The 21,286-nt window shown below is 50.7% G+C and overlaps 1 protein-coding gene across 2 annotated transcripts in view; it reads right to left on the reverse strand.

Moving 5' to 3' along the window:
• The window catches only part of SLC25A37 (solute carrier family 25 member 37), a 39,712-nt gene extending 18,715 nt beyond the window's left edge, over positions 1-20,997 (reverse strand). Inside the window, exon 1 of one of the 2 annotated variants that reach the window (XM_057723215.1) lies at positions 20,652-20,997. In XM_057723215.1, coding sequence (XP_057579198.1) covers positions 20,652-20,870 — 219 coding nt within the window. In that variant the 5' untranslated portion in view covers positions 20,871-20,997. The remainder of the gene's footprint in view (positions 1-20,651) is intronic. The other variant, XM_057723216.1, reaches the window with a different exon arrangement.
• Between the last annotated feature and the right edge of the window lie 289 nt (positions 20,998-21,286).

Here is a 21,286-nt window from a genome sequence, read left to right on the forward strand (position 1 = left end):
CTCCCTCACACTTTGCACCTTCAGTGAATTACTCAACCTCTCCCAGCCTGTTTCCTTATCTGGAATGGGGCTCATCATAGCAGCCACCTCCCAGCCTCTGTGAGAATTATGGGAAACAATGAATGAAAAGCCCTTTGCCTAGGGCCTGGCATCCAGCTGCTGGTGCTCCTATTAATTGTTTTTCTGGGGGTGGGGGGGAGATGAACAGCAAATTCCCAGGAAGATGTCATTTTTACTCTAATTCCTTCATATGACGCTCACTTCCTTGAGGAGGATGCCCCCAGGATCCGCCCTGGTTGGAAGCAAGGCCCCTGCAATCGCTGCATATTTGGACTAGATGACCCGAGTGATTGTCAGGACTGCCCAGCAGCCCTTTAGGTTGCTGACCCCCTTAACAGAAGAGAAACTGAGGCCCAGGGAAGAGAGGGATTTGCACAAAACAGTCCCTGAGGGTCTCTATCCCTCCGACCCACCCCAATTCCACATTCACCTTCCTTCTCTCCCCACCTCTAAATGAACGGGGCTGGCTGCGTACATTAATTCTGATTATGTAACAAAGGAAATTTGGAGAGCTAGGGAGGTGGGGGGAAAATCTAGCGTCAATTTACACGGGTACAAAGGGTCCAAGATGAAAGCGCTGCAGAAAGCTCACTAAGAGCCCAGGGCAGTTCTGGAGACCTTTAACCAGTGCTGAAGTCCAGGGCAAGCGCCAGACAGGGCCCTTAAGCACCAAGGTTCCCTGACACTGCTGATTGGCACCCATTCCCGTGCAGTTACCATGGTGGTGAAGGCACTCCCCAATGCTCAGGCACCTGCCACCCTCTGAACTGCAGGGAAACAGCCAGATGCGGTGAAGCTGAGCTACAGGACCAGGCATAGGGCGCCCTACGTTGAGTCTGCTCCCTCTTCCGTGCTCCATCTGTGGGTGTGGGCAGGCTCTCGGGTCCCTTGGATTCTGGGGATAAATCCAAGTGTGTCTCACTTTCCCAAACATATGCAATCCGGGCAATCCCCCCAAATGTTCACCTCAATGTGAGCATGACAGAGACAGAACAGGGAAGAGTCAGAAGAACTCAGCTCCCAGCCTGTTTGCCACCAAATCCCTGAGGAACTCCTAGCAATCGGTTCACCTAGCTGGGCATCAGCACGAATTTTCACCAGCAGGTAAACCCGAGAGATGGGAGATTTCCTCCATTTTGTTCACCCATCTATTACAACTGTAAGTATTTGTCCAATGAATAAATGGAGTTAATAGATTGTCTCTAAGGAGGTCCTTTTTTGGCCTCTAATATTCTAAATCTATAAAACCAGTAAAGAGCTCTTTGGAAAACAAATGTACGGGAGGGGAGTGTTTTATTGGGCAGAAAGGGAGGAAGATAAATCTACATTACTATACATCAGGGCTACTTGCAGCTTAAAAACACCTGTATTTAAAAAAAAAGAATTCCAGCAGAGATTAGAACCCTTGTGCATTGCTGGTGGGAAAGTAAATGGTGCAGCCCCTAAGGAAACAGTATAGAAGTTCCTTTAAAAATTAAAAATAGAATTACCACACAATCCAGCTGGGTATATATCCAAAAGAATTGAAAGCAGGGTCCCAAAGAGATATTTGTACATCCATGTTCACAGCAGCATTCTTCTTGATAGCCAAAAGGTGGAAGCAACCCAAGTGCCCATCCATGGATGAATGGATAAAACAAAAGGTGATAACATCCATGCAATGGAATATTATTCAGCCTCAAAAAGGAAAGAAATTCTGACACACGCTACAACATAGATGAACCTTGAAGACACTATGCTAAGTGAAATAAGCCAGTTACAAAAAGACAAATAATGTATGATTCCACTTACACGAGGTATCTGGAATAGTCAAATGCAAAGTGACAGAAAGTAGAATGGTGGTTGCCAGGGGGCTGGGAACAATGGGGAGATATTGTTTAATGGGGACAGAGTTTCAGTTTGCAAAGATGAGACAAGTTCTGAAGATGGATGGTGGTGATGGTTGTATTATATGACAATGTTGATGTACCACACTACTGAACTGTACACTGAAAAAAGCAAAATAGATGGCAAGGTTTATGTTAGTGTATTTTAACCACAATTTTTAAACAATCCTCAATCTAATCAACAGCTCACTCCATATGCATTTCTGAAATCACAGTCTGAAATCCTGTCACCATCCAACGGTTCCCTGAGGTTTCCTTGAACACCTGGGAGAGTAGTTTTTGGTTTGTCTGGTTTTGGTGAAGGCAGCCAGGGGTCTCAAACGTGCAGCGTAATCCCCTGGACATACACAGCAACATCCCTGGCTCCAGGGACTGCCTTGGAAGGAAGTACGTGGAAGTTCAGTCCAGGGGCTCTTGGACAGAAGGCAAAGCTTTGACATAAGGCAGAAAGGCTTAAGATGCAGAGCTGGGATGCTCATCCTCTTCCACATCTGGTCCCCAGCCCTGATGATACAGTGCGTCCCTGTCTAATACACCCTTGGCCTGTGCCAGCCCAAAAGACGTCATGCCAGGAAGCAGTACCCCACCTGCTCAGCTGTGGAGGTAGCTGTCGAAAACCAGCCAAACGTTTGTATGCGAGAGACTGGGTGATGATGCCAGTGGTTCCAAGGTCCTGCCTTGCCATCAGAGCCAGGGAGCAGAGGGGGGGGCCCTGGCTGCTGTGGGTGACAGCTCTCCTAGATCCACCCTGGACAGGCTCAGGGAGCTGGGCACCTCTCAAGTCCCATGCACGGTTCCCAAGTCAAGTGTGGTCCTGCCAGCTTCTGCAAGACCGGCTTCCACGCCCTCCACTGAGGCCACACCTTCTAAAGCAAGCCCCACCATTAGCCCATTATCCATAGGAAAAAAGCTTTTAAAGCTACGCCGTTGCCAGCCTTCTCTTGCTCATTCCTCTACTTATAATTATATCAGGTAATGCGTCTGCATGTCTGTCTCCTATTAAAGTCTGAGAGAAACATGAAGGAAGGGGCAGCCTCAGCCGCTGTGATCCCGGCACCGCAGCACTGTGGTCTGACGCTCCGTAACGGTGGTCAAGGACTCAGAGGCATGCTGCATTTCATCCACAGACACACATAAAGCAGGCACTTAAAGCCCTGGATGTATTCTCCTCCCCAAAGAGCTATCTGCTTCCTGAGGATCTATGTCCCACAGTGTGAAGCATTTCACATTTTCTGGGGTCTAACACACAGGATAAGAGCCCAGGATAAAAGCCCCAGGAGAGCTGGGCTCCAGAGTTCAGGGAACCCTAGAGGGCTAAGTATGGGCCCTGGGTAAATTTCCCAGATGTTCCCGAAGCCAGATTTCCCCCAAAGGCTGCTGTCAAATCATCTCCATAATGCTGGATGATTTATGTTTAGGCGGGGCCAGGTCACAGCTGGAGGGGATGTTCTCCTGCTTTCTTCACACACCCTTCATACCAGACAATAACAGAGAAAGATGACAAAATACCAGAAACACCAGTCTTGATGTTCTAAGGGTCTCAGGGGAAAACACCAAAGGTAACATCCTTTCAGCCTCCAAAATCCAATTGCATGTATAATACGACTTTTTGCATGTACAAATTATTTCCTAAGTTTTGGGGGAGCTATTTGTAAGTTTCCCTGGATGCCAAAGAGAATGGCAGGAATCTTCAATCCTGGGTGAGATTTCATGCCAACAAAAACCCTCATCCTGGAAACAGAGCTCAGGTGTATGATTTAAACCGAAACCAACTGCCAAGAAGGGTTTCCAGAGGGAGAGAAGGAGATGGGTGCCAGGGATGAGAGTGAGTGGCCAGACATCGGGAGTCTCACATTGGTAAAAACAGGGTCAATCTATCATCAGATTCTCCCTACGACATAAAGAGGGTGCTGCTAGGGGCACTGGGGATGATTGGGGTGTACAGAGAGTCCTTCCCTTCAAGGAGGTTATAGTCTAGAAGGGGAGGGGAAGAGCAAACCAAAAATCATACAAATAGGGACTTCCCTCGTGGTCCAGCAGTAAAGATTCCGCACTAGGGATGCAGGGGGCCGGGGTTCGATCCCTGGTCAGGGAACTAGATCCCGCAACTAAAAGAGCCTGCATGCCACAACTGAAAACAACAACAACAACAAAGATCCCATATGCTGCAACGAAGATCCTACGTGCTACAACTAAAGACTCAGCGCGGCCAAATAAATAAATATTTTAAAAAATCATACAAAAAAATTACAAACTCGAAACATCCTGAAGCAAAGGAGAAGGTGAAGATGCTGTGACAGCAAAGGCAGGGGACCTAGTTTAGATTTGGGGGCAGGGTCCTGGAAGTGGCTTTGAAGCAGGGACCGGAAGCCTGGGGGGAGTCACACAGGTAAAGCATGGGAGAAGGGGGTCACATGGGAGCACAGGTAGTGGCAGGTGGGGTGTGAACAGAGCCCCCGAGGAAGGTGGTGTCATTGTAGCCAGCTGGGTACCAGGAGCACAGCACAGAGCCCGTGCTGAGCCCTGAAAAGCAGACAGTCCTTTGCCCATCCATGGGATGTTTCAGTCTCTTTGGTCCTGACCTCAGCACAAGCCACAGGGAGTGATGGGGTCCCCGTCACCAGGAGGGGAGTAGCTGCAGCAAACCTCCCAATGTGGCAATGCTGGGTGACCGTGGCCATGCCGGCTGACCCCTCAATGACTCAGCTTCCTGCTAGTGAGCTCATAAAAGGTCCTCGGCAGGAAGGAGTCAGAGAGCTATAAACAGAGTCTTTCAGAAGCGTCTGCTACACGGCTCCCCTTGATTCCAGGGTGGGGCTGTGGCCATTCAGCATTTCTGGAACTGTCTGAATGAATGGTTTTCAGTCTTTAAGTGTTGTAATTGGCGGTTTCAAGCAAATTAAATAAACTATCAATTCTCGGCAGGTACTCTGGGAAACAGGGGCCCCAAATGGTATTCGGGCATCTAGCTCTTGTCCTCCTTAGCCCCCTGGTAGAATTCCAGGGCTGGAGGGTCTTTCTGGCTTCCTCCTTCAAGTAGAAGGGCTTGTAACTCTATACTTTACATTCCAAGTCAAAAGACAGTGCCCAAAGTTAAACAGTCCATGCAAATAAGTAGAAGCTTCCTAACTTTAGAACTGGAAGCTTCCTAAGAAACCAGTTTTAGATCCATCTTGCCATTTTACAGATGAAGGAGCTGAGACTCAGACAAATGAAGTGTTTTCCCAGGGTCACTCAGTTGGTAGGCTTTTGGTCACCGTAAGCTAATTATAACTCACCCTACAATGCAAATTAAATGTTCTATGCATGTATGCAGAGAACGGATCCATTTTGCCTTGTTTCTCCTCATTTCATTCCCTGCCCTCCATACTCAAGTTCTGGGTTGACAAAGTTTCTTCCTGTCCCTTAAACTCTGGTTGCTCAGAGAAGATCAAAAATCTGTTTCCAATTTAAAAGCAACTTCTAATAAAAGCCCAGCTTTGCAGTTAACTTTTGTTTTTTAGGGTCTGAAAGAGAATTTCAGAAACTTTCTTATGATTAGATTGTCAGAAAATTCAAAAGACCCTTGGAAGAGACATTCAAGGGAAGGTTAAAACAAGAACTCTTACCCCTGGTCAGGGGAAGCATCACCACCAGCCCACTCTCAGAAGCCTGTGAAGAGAACAGGGCTAATTCCAAGGATCAATGGAACCACCTAAAATTGTACCCATACAGACCCCATCATGACAAACTGCAGTGTCAACTCCTTCTCTACCTCCTCTGAAACTTGAAAGACCTTTCTGGAGGCAAAGAAGGAACTAGGACTCACTCCAACTTGTTGATGTATTTCTTGTTGTTATTCTATTGTTTTTTACAATGAAAAGTCATTTCTAAAGCTGATATTCTGTTTTTTAATCAATGTATTTTTCATCTTGCTTTATGTATTTTTAAAAACTGAACCATAGTTGATTTACAATGTTGTGTTAGTTTCAGGTGTACAGCAAACTGATTTATATATATATATATATATATATATATTCTTTTTCAGATTCTTTTTTCCACTATAGGTTATTACAATATATTAAATATAGTTCCCTGTCCTATAGAGTAGGTTCTTGTTGCTTATCTATTTTACATATAGCAGTGTATATCTGTTAATCCCAATCTCCTAATTTATCCCTACCCCACGCCCTTTCCCCTTTGGTAACCGTAAATTTGTTTTCTATGTCTGTGAGTCTGTTTTTGTTTTGTAAATAAGTTCACTTGTACCATTTTTTTAGATTCCACATGTAAGTGACAATTCATATGATATTTGTCTTTTCCTGTCTGACTTAATGACACTGATATTCTTGATGCTCTAAGGCTAACTATAAATCTTTAGTCATTTTCGAAATAAACTTATTTAATGTTTCATGCTTCCTGGCATAAATACACGTTCATTAATTCAGTGATTGTTCTTAAACACAATTATACTACAAGAGAACTCTCTAGGCTCTCTTTCACATTTTAGATTTTTAACCCCTTCACTGACAACTCCTATTCCAACAGGGCATTTTCTATGGCGTAATGTCCACCAGATCAAACCTTTGCTTCTATCCCGACTCTTTCTTCTGAGGAACAGCTCAGCATTGTCTAAAGACACTGAAGAAAGGCCCACACACGTCCTCCTCCAAAACAGCCAGCAGATGTAGTAACAAAGACCTCCTGTGCCAGGGGAACCCGCAGACACAGAAGAGGGCTGGTCTCGAGGTCGGCAGGCTCTTGCCCACGTCACTGGACTGGCCTTTTGGAGAAACAGGACTCAGTTTTTAGAAGCTGTGAGATCTGGGAGCTTCTGTCTAAACCTGGACTAATGTGGGCACTGGGAGGAAAATCCTCAAGAGCCCAGCTTCTGGCCTCTATCAGAATCACTGGAGGTTGGTGGACAAGGCCCAGGAACGGAACCCTCTGCATTTATAGGAGGATCCACCAGAGAGAGAAGGGCTCAAAGGAGAGGGCAGGAAAAAAATGTCCAACTATTCAGCTGCCTTTAAAAAGCAACAAGGAGGGACTTCCCTGGTGGCATGGTGGTTAAGAATCCACCTGCCAAAGCAGGGGACACGGGTTTGATCCCTGGTCCAAGAAGATCCCACATGTCGCAGAGCAACGAAGCCCCATTCGCCACAACTACTGAGCCTGTGCTCTAGAGCCCACGTGCCACAACTGCTGAGCCCATGTGCTGCAACTACTGAAGCCCGTGTGCCTAGAGCCCATGCTCCACAACAAGAGAAGCCACAGCAAGGAGAAGCTCCAGCACCACAACGAAGAGTAGCCCCCGCTCACCGCAACTAGAGAAAGCCCACGCACAGCAACAAAGACCCAACACAGCCAAAAAAAAAAAAAGCGACAGGAATCTGAGTGTTAAGAACAGGTTCCTATATGGGGCTCCAGGTTAACCTCTGTCCTTCAGAAAGCACAGTGGTCACCTACACTGGTTGGCATGTCTCTCTCGTCACCCTACAAACTGTGACCTGGGCTGGAAAAGATTACTCAGGCAAACCCTAAACCTCGAGAAGTCACATGACTGTATTTAATTTTTAGCCACTTGTTGGGCTGCTGCTCCAGCTGGCATGTGCCACTCATGTCACCCATCAATTAGGAACCAATTATGAGCAGAAATGCCTCTGACGTGACAACTTTCCTCCCTTCTTCTGTGTTTTCACCCTCCTCTGGTCCTCAGCTCTGCAGGGAAAGTTCCCATCCAGGGAGGCGGCTCTGCTTCCCTGGAGGCCAGCAGGCCGTCACTTGGTGGCCAAACAGTGAATTAAAATTTCAGAACAGGGAGGCAAGGGGATGGGAGGGGAAGAAGAAATTTCAGAATGCGGGGCAGGTCCCACCCAGCAGCCCTGGTGTGACCCCAAACCACAAAAACTTTCGCAGCTGATTCTGTGGTCAGAAGGCTCAGGGAAGAAGCCCCAAATCAGAGTGTCAGGAGGAAAGTATAGGTATCCTGATGATGGCCGGGCACCTTGGGGACAGGTAACATTCTAGGGGACAGGGAATCATACAACTCTGTCCTAACATCTACTTCCCCTTCGGTCGAGACACAGATATTGAGATATTTCTTCGAGGGGCCTTTCCCTGACCTCTCCCGACAAGGTTCGGTGCTAAGAGGCTCATCGCCCCCTCCAGGACAGATTCATTGACACATACCTCTGTCCTGCTGGCAGACAGGGGACTGCCGTGGGGAGAGACCTCAGAGATGTCGAGCCTCTTGGCTCCCAGTGCCCAGCACACGTGGTCACACCCACATGCTCCCACTTCTGAATTAATTTAGCCATTCAATGAAGTCCAGGGGATGAAGTTGCACGTTTGCAAATACCTTTTAACTTTCTCGGTAGAGATGTTTCTATGAATCAGGCTAACGCAAGCCAACATTTAACAAACAAGCCATGGAAACAGTGATTAAGGAAAGAGACTTGGTTCTACAGTCAATGACACACCCCGGGTTCGTCCTTCCACCCTCACCCTCATGTAGTCACATACCAGCATCCTCTTTCCTTTAGAAAGGCTTCCCCCCGTTTCTCCACTCTGACTTCTTAGATCTGATCATCAGCCAACCACCCGCGCCTTTAATCCAGGCTGCAGACAGCCCCAGGACACCCATGGCACAGCCTCTATTCCAGGGGAGCAGAGCACCCCACTTCCAATCAGAGGCAGGGCCCGGCGTGTCCCCATCCTCAGCAAGCTGGCCAGCAAGCTTCCTGCAGGCTGCCAGCACCCACCCTCCACCTTCACATTCCACACCGGCTGCCAGGCCCAGGGCAAAGGAATGCGCTAGCAAAACCCTCCGTGTGGGCAGTACGAGGAAAGGAGGACCAGGGACCCCACAGCAAGGGCATCTGTGTCCTACCTCCTTCCCCTCTTATTTTTCACAGTCAGCAGTCGTGAGCAACCAAGGCAAACAGAGATGAGAGGGACTAAGGCAGGTAAGAGCATCAGCAGATACACAGAGGCACGCTTCAGGATGATCAGCCACCTTCCTTGGTCCCCAGCCTCACCTGCCTGCCACTCATAGGGGCAGACTCACCTGAAAAGTGAAACAGAGCCTCTAAGGTGATAACCCCACCCAGACAAACGGGGCCCTCACTCCCTGAAGGCAGCTTTAATCACAGTAGCTGTAGGCGGCCCCACTTGTCACTGGTCCGACATCATCAATTTTAAATGCATTTCTGAGCACGCCCCAGAGTATAACTGGCTCTTCCTCATTACCCAGCTAAAGAGGTGGCAGCAGATGGCCACCCTGGTCTTTATTCAACAGAGGGGAGACACTGTGTGTAAGGAGAGAGGTTAAGTGCCCAAGGCCATGCAGCTGCAGTGAATCCCGCAGTGGCTGGAACCAGAGCCTGTATTTTCCATTCCAACAAGCTAACCCTACCCCTTTAACAGGATCCCAGTTTGATAATAAATACCACGATCTGGCACCTGCAGAGAGCTTTATACTTTTTAAATGGTATCAAGGTTTGTTCACTGCAAACCGGGCTGTATTTTCTTACAAGATGTATTAAGTAGACCTGAAAGGGAGGCACAACAGGCATTGTTACTCTTCCCTATTTAAGATGAGAAAAGTGCAGCCCTAGCAGACCAAAGAAATATGAGGTAGTGCTCTTCCCAATAGGTCATTTTTCGGCTGTGTTCTGGAAAGGAATCCTCAGGCCAATCCAAATTCAAATTACTATATTGAGTCCAACGTTGACTCACTGCTGAAATGAGAGCTGCAACTTGCTCCAGAGAGAGAGAAGCCAGACAGAGCCAAAAATAACCTATGGCAATAACCATCTGTCATCATCCCCTTGCCCTGCATACTAGAGTAGTTGACCAAGGAACTCCTACCTATACGTTAGAGCCCCGCGTTCCATGCCACACTTTGACTTCCTGCTGGTGCTCCCTCAACTCCAGTTCCTCCCTCCCAAGCATGCAGCTAGGGCCCCATCATCTCCTCTCAGAACCCAGCTCAAGGGTTCTACCATCATTAACATCTGAGTCTGTACCCCAGCACCTCACCTGCTTGCTCCTACCTGATTCCTTTCCTCAACTCTGGTACAGCAGAAAGAGGCCCAAGTTCCAGGGCGTGTTATTGTTCTGAAGCTCAGTTTTCTCATCTATGAAATGAGAAACTGCACATGCCTTTTCCTACCTTCAAAGGAGAGCTAAGAGGATCGAGTGACAGAATATAGGTTGAAACAATACAAAAATACCGCAATATACAATTACAACAGTAACATACAAATATAACCAGGCATTCCCGTAATAACACTTTCAGAAATAACAGGAGCTAATATTAAGAGAGTGCTTACCATGTACCTGACACTATTCCTAACACTCTAGGTGTATCATAATTAATTGTCATAGCAACACGCTGAGGTGTGTACCATTTTATCCCCATTTCACAGATGAGAAAAATAAGGCACAGAAGAGTTTTCAGTAACTAGTCCAGGCTCCAGCCTAGGCAGTCTGGCCCCAGAGCCTGTGCTGTTAACCTGAACAGCTCTTAATCATTAAGCATATTGCCTCTTATATGATCTGTCACTAGCTGGGCCTGTCAAGGTTTACAAAAGCCGCCAGCAAACATGATCCCACCTGAGCTTCTCAACAGCCCTGTCAAGTAGGTAAACAGATGATGTTAGTCTAGGCATCTAATAATAGTCCATGAGACAAGGAGACACTAGCCCAGAGAAATAACTCGTCCAAGGTTTCAAAGCTGGTGAATGGCAGGACTGGGACTTAAATTCATGGGGCCAGCCCCCCCCCCCTCCTAGTTCAGTGCCCTTTCTAGGGGCCTCAACACCAGCACAAGTGTAACACACACGCGCCCTCCCCAGCCCCTGCGCACAGCAGCATCTCCAGGGAGCAAAGGCTGTCGCTGCAATGAGAGATCCCTTAGGGGCTTTTGCCACTAGAACTCAGGGTCCCATGCCTTTCTGAGTCTCCCACAGGATGTATGCAATGGATTCGGAGGCTGGTGGCCTCAGAGGACGTCCTCTCCATGACACGAAGGGGCAGCCCCTCCACCTGACCCACGGTGGCCAGACATTTCCTAAACCTGTTATGCAACTCTTGCTTCAACTAAGCTGCTGCTGGGATTTCTCTCTATTTCAACATGTTTTGTTTTCTCTTCAGAAAGTACAAATGTGAAACCAAAACACCTCTTAGTGACCAGACAACGGCCCTTCCTGGCAGTCTGGGATTACTGGGAGGGTGGGGTGGTGGGTTCTCAAAGGCACCTTCTGTGAGCCAATTTCAGCTTCCAGAATGACTAACAACCGCAGGGGGAGGAAGAGGATGGGGGAGGGAGGGGGGAACGGTACAACTGAGGGCCACGGTCTCCCACAAGGGGAGGAGTCCATGCAAGAGCGCCCGGCGAGGAGGCCCCGGTGACACTCCCCAGCCGGCTCCGGACCTTCAAGATGGCAGCCCGAGCCCTCCAGAGTCCACACACCCCAGCCCTCGTGCCCATTTGAAAGCAAATAGCAAGCTGGGCCATTCTTTTCCTCAAAGGGAGCCAGTCCCATCACTTAAGCTCAGGGTATAATTCCAGGGAGCAGGCTCTGCAAATAGGGGCCAGGACTTATTTTTGTTGCAGGGTAGGGAGGGCCCTCAGTGAGTGTAGAATGAATGAAGTGGGTGGCCAGATGAATTAATAGCCTAATCAGGGTTTCACTGGGGCTTGTGGGTTCTACCGCAAGAGAAGGGACAGACAAAAGGGCTGACAAAGTCTCTTTGTGGCCAAGATACAGCAGGGATTCCAAACAATGCTAAGCAAAACAAAATAAAAACTGGCATTTGTTTAATAGCAGATTTTAAAGCACTTTTTCTCCCCACATCTTTTTAAAACAACTGATTCATTCAATCAAGAGTCACAAAAAACCTTTACGTGTCTCTGGTGGGTAAGTCAGAGGGGGTCTGGGTCTCTGCACACCAGGTGAGGAAGTTCAGGTTTTATTCTGAAGGCAACGGGGACAGCTAGGGGAGTGTCAGGTGTGGGGAGACACGGCAGATGTGAACTGAGACAATGGGTTGCCCCTCAACCCCCGCAGGCCCCTCGCAGGCTCTGCTGCACCATAGAGAACAGGCTGGACTTTCCATCCCCATCAGCTAGTCTTACCCCTTTAACATGATCCTACTTTGATAACAAATACGCCGGCCTGGCACCTGCAGAGTGCCTTATGCTTTTTTAAACTGTGTTCACTGCAAACCTGGCTGCATTTTCTTCCAAGATCTGATAAGTAGATATACAGGGTGGGTGGGATGAATATTGTTACTCTTCCATATTAAAGGAGAGAAAACTGGGAGTGAGCAGGACCAGCTAGGAAGGATTTGTGGGAACTCATTCAACCAATACTTAACTGAGTACCTACGGTGTGCTGGGTACTGTTTCTGGCAAAGGGAACACACCAGAGAACAAAGGATAAAAAATTCCTGCCCCCTGGGAGCTGACATTCAAATGAGGGGAGACAGACCACGAATAATGTAAATAAATATTACAAATATGAAGAAAACAGTAAACAATACAAACAATAAATGAGGGAATTCCCTGGCGGTCCACTGCGCTTTCACAGCACGGGGCACAGGTTTGATCTCTGGTCAGGGAACTAAGATTCTATAAGCTGGACAGCGCATCCAGAAAAAAAAAAAGAAAATAATAATAAGACATGACATGACATGACGTCACATAAAATAGAATTAACGGTATTGTGTGTTATAAGGTAACACGTGCTGTGGAGAAAAAGCAGGGCTGGGCAATAGGAAAGTGTGGGGGAGGGGAGGGGACGGTTTATTCCGTTATGACTCTGTGATCAGGGAAACCAGCGATGTAAAGGAGAAAGCAGCTGAGTCCCCCGAACCAAGGTAGAAGCAATAGGAGGGAGAAGAAAACAAATTAAGAGGTATTACAGATGCAGGAGTAGACAGGTCTTGGAAGCGTATGGGGAGAGGGGCAAGGGGGACAGAGGTGGGATTAAAGCTGAAGACCAGCCCCAATCTTCTAAGTGAGGGGGCCCAGGCCCAAGGGCAGGGCAGGATGTCTACAATGAACCCTGAGGCAGCCACGCGGACATGTCTTCAAGGCAACTGGATACCCAGCTCCCAGAGACACTGGACCACAGACACAGACCTGTAACCTACGAGTTATCAGGACCCAGGCAGAAAGGGAGACGTGTCCCGAGGGAAGAAAAGAGGGTGCTGGGCAGAATGCTGAGGAAGACCAGGAGGCAGCCGGTCATCAGAGGGGTCGGGAGAACGACGGCTGAATTTATCAGCCAGGAGATGGCTGGCAGCCCAGTGGGGTTTCAGCAGAGCCGTGGGCGCAAAAAGCCAGAGGCCTGGGGGTGACAGGCGAGGAGGTAGAGACTGAGTGTCAACCATCCTTTCCTAACATTTGTTATTTTAAGGAGAGAAAACCTCTCGGGGCACGTGGCGTCAAGGTGAGCCGCCCGGGGCTGGTTTGTTATTTAAGATTGGACAAGTATGGACTGGATGTAGAAATGCTTTTAAGAAGGAACCAACGGCGGGGGGGGAGGCTAAGGAGACCCATGAGACAGATGACCAAAATAACGACCCCCATGGCCTTTATTGAGAACGTAGGCGCCAGGCACTGCAGCAAGAGCTTTATGTACGTCACCCCACTTAATGCTTTCAACAACCCTATAAGGTAGGTCTCGGGATTCATACCCCACTCTGTAGACAAGGCAACCGAGCTTAGAGAGGCCAAGTAAAGCGGCCCAGGTGGAGAGCCAGGATTTTTCCCAATCTAGGTGCATGTGGGTGGTTCCTACACAAATCACCCGTCCCTGCCTCTGCTGATCCCCTTAGAGGAAGAGAGGACCCTCTTACCTTACGATGGGAGGAGGGGTGGGGGACAGCGGACTAGTTGGAAGGACAGTCACTGGCAGAAGAGTTTGACTGGGGTCCTGGTTCCTCTATGAACAGGGAGCAAGATGTCACACGGAGGCTGAAAGCAGCGGAGGGGGGGGGATCTGAGCAGCAAGGTGGTCTGAAGCGGCTGTTGAGGAGGACAGGAGCAGAATGACCAGACCACAGAGAAGGGACAGGCTGGGGGCCCCAGAGGCCTGGCCCACAGGGCAGCAGTGCAGGCAACGTGTGGTTTTCTCACAAAGGGCTCGGCTGCCCAGAGCGTGGTGGGTTGTTGAGGATCAGAGGTGGGCAGGCCAGCGTTGGAAGAACCAAAGGCAGAGAAACTGTGGCCCGGGAGTGGCTGCCGTGATGGGCTGAGGAAGCCAGGGACGTGCTGAGAGAAGAGACAGAAGAGGCAGAGGTCCTAGCACGGTGTGACCATGAGAAAACTGTGTCTAGGCTATGAAGCGTCTGAAAGCACGATTTCAGAGGTGGAAAAGTCCTGGGTCAGGACAAGGCCCCATGGAGGTAAAGGCCATTGACCTAAGCAGCGTAAAGAATGCAGGGGTTTGCAAAACCTTTATTTTTATTTTATTCCAGTTTTATTGAGATATAATTGACATACAGCACTGTATAAGTTTAAGGTGTACAGCATAATGATTTGACTTACGTATATCCTGGAATGATTATTGCAATAATTTTAGTGAATAACCATTATACCATACAGATACAATATTAAAGAACTAGAAGGGAAAAAAAAAAAAGAATGGAGGGATTTGGAACTTCCCTGGTGGTCCAGTGGTTAAGACTTAAGACTCTGCGCTTCCATTGCAGGCGGCATGGGTTCAATCTCTGGTTGGGGAACTAAGATCCCACATGCCACAAGGCGCAGCCAAAAAAAAAAAAAAAAAAAGAATGGAGGGATTTGGGTGTTAGCGAGATAGTGACCAAGATGGGACATTCTCAGGATGACGTTGGGATTTGGAGGTGGAGGAACAGTCTGTGAGCCACACGCCAACATCCAGAGAACGAGAGAAAGTGAGTGGATCACACTGCTGATGATGAGGAACCTGTGAGCTTACGCCTAGAGGACACTCATATGCAGCAGGCGCTAAGTGCTATAAGGACTTATCCCTCACAGCCACCCGGGACATCGGAACCATCTTGTCCCTTTTTTACAGATGGGGAAACCAGGCAGACAGGTGAATGAAGAAACTTGCCCCAGGTCACACCCAGGAAGCAGGACCCAGGCTACGCAGTCTGGTTCAAGGGTCCCTCCCCCACCCATCCTGCCATCCCGGTGGAGTAGGAGGTGAGTGGTGACAGAGAGAGAAGAGGGATGGATGCTGGTGGAAGTTAATGGCAGGAGCCTCCAAGGAGAAGGAGAGGTTGATAAGGTGCGTGATTAACAGCAGGAGGGCAGCAGCCCCAAGGCTCCTGGTTTGAGCTGATGGAAACCATCTTTTCTTCAGAGGCTTCAGGGAAGCGGGGGCGTCAGGAGAAGAGCTGGGTTTCTCTCAGCACAGGGAGGAGGAAGGAAAGCTTGGTGAAGATGTAAGGGAGCCCGTTACAAGGAACTTCCACCGGGTCCGAAGGAAAAATAAGGGAAGAAGGAAGCAATGGAAAGTTGGTTCAGGAGACAGAAAGCAGGAAGAAAATTAGTGTCTGCATCTCACAGATAAGGAAACTAGAACTCAGAAAATCTAAGTGTCCCACCCAACCGGTAAGTCCAAGACTAGCACCTGAATGGCCCCAAGAGAGTTCTCTGAAGGTGAGAAATTGCAGCTCAGGAGCTTAAGGGCAGGTTTGCAATTAAAGAGACAGCGATGAGATGCAAACCTCCTATGAAAGACGGCGGCAGTGAACATTCCAGGTGGAGGCCGGGGAGGCGAGGGCAGGCTTTGAGAGAAGCAGAACTCCATGAAGATTTAAAACAAAAAGAAAACTCTCTGAGAAGGAAAGGCTGGGTACCAGGGGAGATAAAAAGAACCAGAAAGTTCTGCAGTTCAAGAGGGACTGCCAGAGGCTTCCCTGAACACAAGCAAGCTAGTTCACCTAGCCGGTCAGGCAAAGGCAGAAGGGGTCCAGAACCTAAGCCTGTAAGAGAAGGAAAGTGGGACTCAAATCTGGATATTGGTCACGGCCCCAAAGAGCAGTGGGACAAAAGCTCTCTTTTATGAAAGGGCCACAGGTGGCTAAAACGTGCCTAAGGCAAACCAGGAAACGTATGGGACGCCTACTCCACAGAGCCACGCCCCCCTCCCACGTGACACGCCCCCTACCTCATGTGCACACCCCCCTACCCATGGGCACACCCCTGCTGGTTTAAACAATGTAACTGAACCCCCCCAATTAGCCCCAAGTGCCTCCGGGTGTTGAAGGGCTGGGGCCGCCTAGGCTGCCCACTCTAATCCTAGGGGCTCCCTCCAAGCCCTCTGCCCCGGTCTCGCCCTCCCCCACTTCCGGGCAGAGGGGGCCAGCGGCAGGCAGGAAAGTGGCCACGTGGCGGCCCAGTGCTGACACTGGAACCAGATCCCCGCCCCCACTGCTCCAGCAGACCCCGGCCCTGGGCATCAGCGCGCGGCCTGGGAGTGCGTGAAACAAACAACAGGACAGAAGTTCAAGTGGACTCCTCGCTGGACTCCACGCCACCCCGAAATCCACCTTTTAGAAAAGCGCCTCCCACTGAAGGAGGACAGAAAAGAAGGGAGGGGCGGGATCCAAAGGAGACAGGAAAAAATCACTATAATTTTGTTGCAAGAAGGAGAGCAATTTGGGATTTCACGCCCTTTCGAAGCGGGATGTCATCTACTGGACTGTACTTGCTTTCGAAAGCACTGGAGTGGGTGGGAGGGGATGCTAGCAGCTGCCTTCGCACCCCGCCCCCAGGACCCTAGCAGTCAGCTTGCACTGCCGGGCAGGGCCCAGGACGGATGAGCGAAGGCAGAAGTGGAGGAATGCTGAGCCGCCTGGCACCTGCCCGGCTCGCTGCTCCGAGCTCAGCAGGGCCAGCGACAGAAACCCCCGAGGCCAAGCGAGGCTTCCAACTGGCTCGGCACCCACCAGCTCCTAGAGAGAAGGCTGAGCCTTAACCCGCTCGGCGGGCAGTCAGCGCCCTGCCATCCGGCGGCACCCTGGCGGGGAAGGAGGGCTTTCCCCCAGCAGAGCTTGAGGATTGCGTTTCCCTGACAAGCAAAGCAAGAGAAGGGCTGTGAAAGGGTCAGCGGAAGTTCCCTCGCTTCAAATCTTTCCTGTTTCCTTCTGCCCCTGCTTTCGCCACCGCGGGACTCAGCATGGTCTGCAAGCGAGCGAGCCGTGTGCCTAATCTGGTTGGAATTTCCTCCTCCACCCACCTGGCATTCTCCCCACAGCCCTGAGCGCTCCCGACCAGGGGTTCTCACATCCACCCCAAGTGCTGGTCTAGGAGACCACGCCACTGGCCACTCTGGAGCACCAGGGAGAGGCTCATGGCAGAGTGGCTGCAAAGCCCCAGTTGGAAAGGAGCAAGTTATGGCTACCCTTTGGTGACAGCCCACAGAGCCCCCTTGGTCCCTCCCTTGGGACCACTGCGGGGTCCCAGCAGCCTGGCCCTTTATGGATGAGTAAGTACTCATATGCCACCACCGTGGGGCCAAGTGAGAGAGGAAGACACAGGAAGGAGGAGAAAAGTTGCGGAAAGTCTTCCAAATACCCATGTAATAATAATAATCACAGGCTGTTGTCTGCTGGAGCTTGAGAGGCACTAGTGATTATTAGGTTCAGTGTTTTTCAGACTTTTTTTGCCCACAACCCCCAGCCAGAAGTGCACTTTACACAGCCACTCAGGGGACACACATTGCACACAACCCAAACAGAATTTCATGGAGGAACACTGCTCCTTACTGCATGCCACACATGCTTGTGTTTTGTACTCGAACCAATCTGGCTTTTTAAAAATGTGGCTCCCACTAATGGGTCACCACCCAGTTTGAAAAATGCAGGTCATTGGGGTGATATGGGGGTGGGGTGGGGGATGGGCCTTCATGGGAAAGTGTATGTAATATTACAATGTGAAGCATTAGCCAGCCTGGCTATCTGCACTTATGACCCAACCTAGCAGCTGGCTGGGCTCAGAAATGAAACTGACCAGCCCTGAGCACCATGGTCCACGGCATCTAGGAGAGAGAAACTGGAAAATGCAGGCCCATCCAATACTCTCACTGGTTAAAATGTGTGCCTTACAAAATCAAAGAAAACTTTTTTTTCCTTTCAAGATACAATTTACATTGATTTGGCTTCAGCTGTAATAATTTGAAATTTCAAGAACATAAAGGGACAATGAGTGTTCTGTGTTTGTAGAAAGAAGGACAGGTTAAAAATGGGAAATACTGAACTGGTCCACAGCCCCTGTTTTATTAGTAACAAAACTAAGGCACAGAAACAGTGCCTAAGGCATGAAACAAGTTAGGGGCTGGGCTTGAACCCCAGTCCAGGGCTCCTGATTCAATTACTCACAGTCCTCATCATCCCAAATATTTAAAAGAACACAGTGAAGGTCTCCCCAAGTGGAGCACTTCCATGACTGAAGCATGGATGGTCCCTGATATCTCATGTTGGACACAGATAACGGTGCTGGTCTTGGCACACCTTGGCACTCGGCTGCAGCCTCGCCGGAGTCACACAGCGGGGCTCACGCCACTTAACTCTCTCTGTGCCTTTTATCTCTGCTGCAAAATGAAAAGAGTAATCCAAGAAAGCTGCAGCAAAAAAAAAAAAAAAGAGGTGCTTTAAAGCCAAACCCGCACACTCAAAACCAGAAGAACCCCTAAGGGTCATTATTCAGAGCCAGAATTATAATCCCAGAACCTAGAAAACCTTCCTGGTTAGCTAACTCATTTTATAGTCAAGCCCCAAAGAATGACTTGCCTAGGACAGCCAGACCAGCTCCTTCAATCACACACACCATGTTAACCTGTCCACAGGTTGAAAACTGCTATGGAAAGTAATACTAAGTACATAGTGACAACTGGATCAAAACATTCATCATCCACGGCGCAGAAGGAGGGGCAAAGAGGAAACTAAAACACAGGTCACACATTTTAAACACGTGAGATTAATGCCTCTCAAGAGTGTCACAGGGAGTTCAAAAGGCATGACTGACTATTCCTGATCCTAAAGATAAGCTAAAATGATGCCCTGAACCAAACTCACAGCAGAGGCCAAGGGCCTCGGAAGTCTCATCTCCACAACCCAGTGGGTCTGCTGCCTGCTCAAATAACATCTCCCTGCTCCTAACTTTCCCACTCTGTCCAAGGCACTTGAGACAACAACTACAAGTATGGGGAATTTCATTACATGTCAGGGATTCTTTCCTATACAAATGCCACCTGGTATCTGTCCAGGGTCTTTCCTGGAGCAGCTTCGAAAACTTAAGAGACAAGATCTCCCCGCGGCCTCCGAAACCCTAGCAGGCAAGGACCATTCCTTTAAATCCCCACTGGGATGCTGGAAGGACAGAAGCGGAGATGGCTCAGGCCCAGCAGCACGATAAAAGACTTGGGCCTCACCTTACTGCCAATGCCTATAGCCTTCTCTCTGGACCCATGTCTGTCCAGCCACTGGCTGCCAGCTCTGAGAGCTGCCCAGGGCAGGGAAAACTCTCTGCATTAGACATTCTGGCCTTCACACCGTTCACGTGGGGCCAGCATCAGCAACAAGACACAGATGCTAGTTGGGAGACTCTACTGGGCCTGCCTTCCAGGATAACTGCCACCTAGAGAGGTCCCCAAATCTCCCAAAGCACACTGGGGCTGGAGTCGGAGGATATAGTTGGCGTATAAACCTGGGGAAAGCTAATCCTGTTCACCTCTTTGCCCCTCGGTTTCCTCCTCTGTTAATCCCCAGGGCTGTTGTATGAATTAGATGAGTCCTGCCTACAAAAGTGCAATGTGTCAGTACTACTATTACTGCCCTCCAGCACTCTATCCCCTGGCCATTCGGTATCCTGAGCAGGCTGACTGAGGGCAGCTCAGGCAAAATCCGCCTGGCTAAAGCTGCCTCCTTAGAGAAATGCATTTAAAACTACCCGGGAAGTGCTGGGCAAACTGAACGCCTATTACACAACCCGTAAGAAAGGCTGTATAGCATAAGCTCTCCCTGCCTGCCCGCCTCCCTGCAACAAAACGGGCAGGCAAATGTCACTGCAAGTCTCACTGCTTCTCAGCTGCTCCACTACCAAGAGCGAGCTGCCGGGCCGGCCGGACCGGGGCCACGTTTCTCCGCGCTAGCGTGGTTAGCGCTCCCGGCGGCGAATCCCTGGGGACAGCGCACGTGCGGGCTGCCTCGGCCACCCGGCACCGGCCGGTGGACGCCGATCGCCGCGGCTCGGACACCAGGCGCGCCAGCGGGGGCCGCGATGAGCCGGGACCGCAAACCCTCCGATCGCGTGGCCAGACGTGGTAAGGCTGTGCAAAGCCGCACTGGCCGCCTCCCTTGGGAACCCCGCCGCCACCACCGAGGCCAGCGGCGCTCACCACTTCTCGCCGGCCGCAGCGCCGCCAGCAGCCCTGGCCGGGAACTCGGCGGGAGCGGAGGAGCGGGGCGCCGACTGGGGCACCCTCGTGGGCGCGGGGGGTGCCCCCGGGGCCCAGGCGCACAGCGGAAGGAGCTGCGCAGCGCGCTCCCCGGCGCCCGGGCTGCGCGCGCCAGCTCGCGGTGAGACCCCGGGCGCCGCGGCCCCTGGGAGAGCGCGGTTTCGGGGAGCTGCCTCCAGGCTGCTCCTGCGCGGGATGCAAACGCACGCGCGCGCGCTCTCCTCTCCGCTCGCTCCGTCCCTAAAGTCCCCCTGCGCCTCACCTTCACTGAGTCTACCGGGTACATGACCGAGTGCTCCAGGATCCCGGCCATCGCTCCGGCTGTCATGTGGGTAGATAAGGAGGCGCTGGTCGGCAGGTTCTCATAGTCCTCCGACCCGGCGTCCTTGCAGCCGCCGCCGCCGCCGCCGCCATCTCGGCTGTCCCCATCCATCCTGCGCCCCCCAGCCTGGCTCCCTACGCCGCCGCAGCGTAGCTCCATCCGCCGGCTCCGCGGGGCGCGGAAGGCTGCTGGAGGCGGGCGGGGAGGGGGAGGGGGCGAAAAACTTCACTTCTTTAAAGTGGGAACCACCTCCCCGGTGCTGCGGCGCCTGACGCCATGGCGGGCTGGGGTGGAGCAGAGGGGCCCGGGACACCAATCACTGGAAAAGAAGAGACCGGCCGCGGCCGCGCCATTGGTGCGCAGGACAGTGGGGGCCCGCCTCCCAGTGTGACGTCACTGTCCAGTGCACATTTCCAAGCTACCGGACGGGGGCGAGAGGAGACGTTGGGGTGTCCCGGGAAGTTGTCTCACCTCCTGGTGGGGTGGTACTGCCTGGCTTGGGGCAGGCCAGGGGACGGTCGCTGGGGAGGGTCAGCCTGACCGCAGGAGGGGAATGCTTGAGGCTGGAGAGAGAT

This window comes from Hippopotamus amphibius, chromosome 2 (genome assembly GCF_030028045.1).
Source record: "Hippopotamus amphibius kiboko isolate mHipAmp2 chromosome 2, mHipAmp2.hap2, whole genome shotgun sequence".
Classification (NCBI taxonomy): Eukaryota; Metazoa; Chordata; class Mammalia; order Artiodactyla; family Hippopotamidae; genus Hippopotamus; species Hippopotamus amphibius.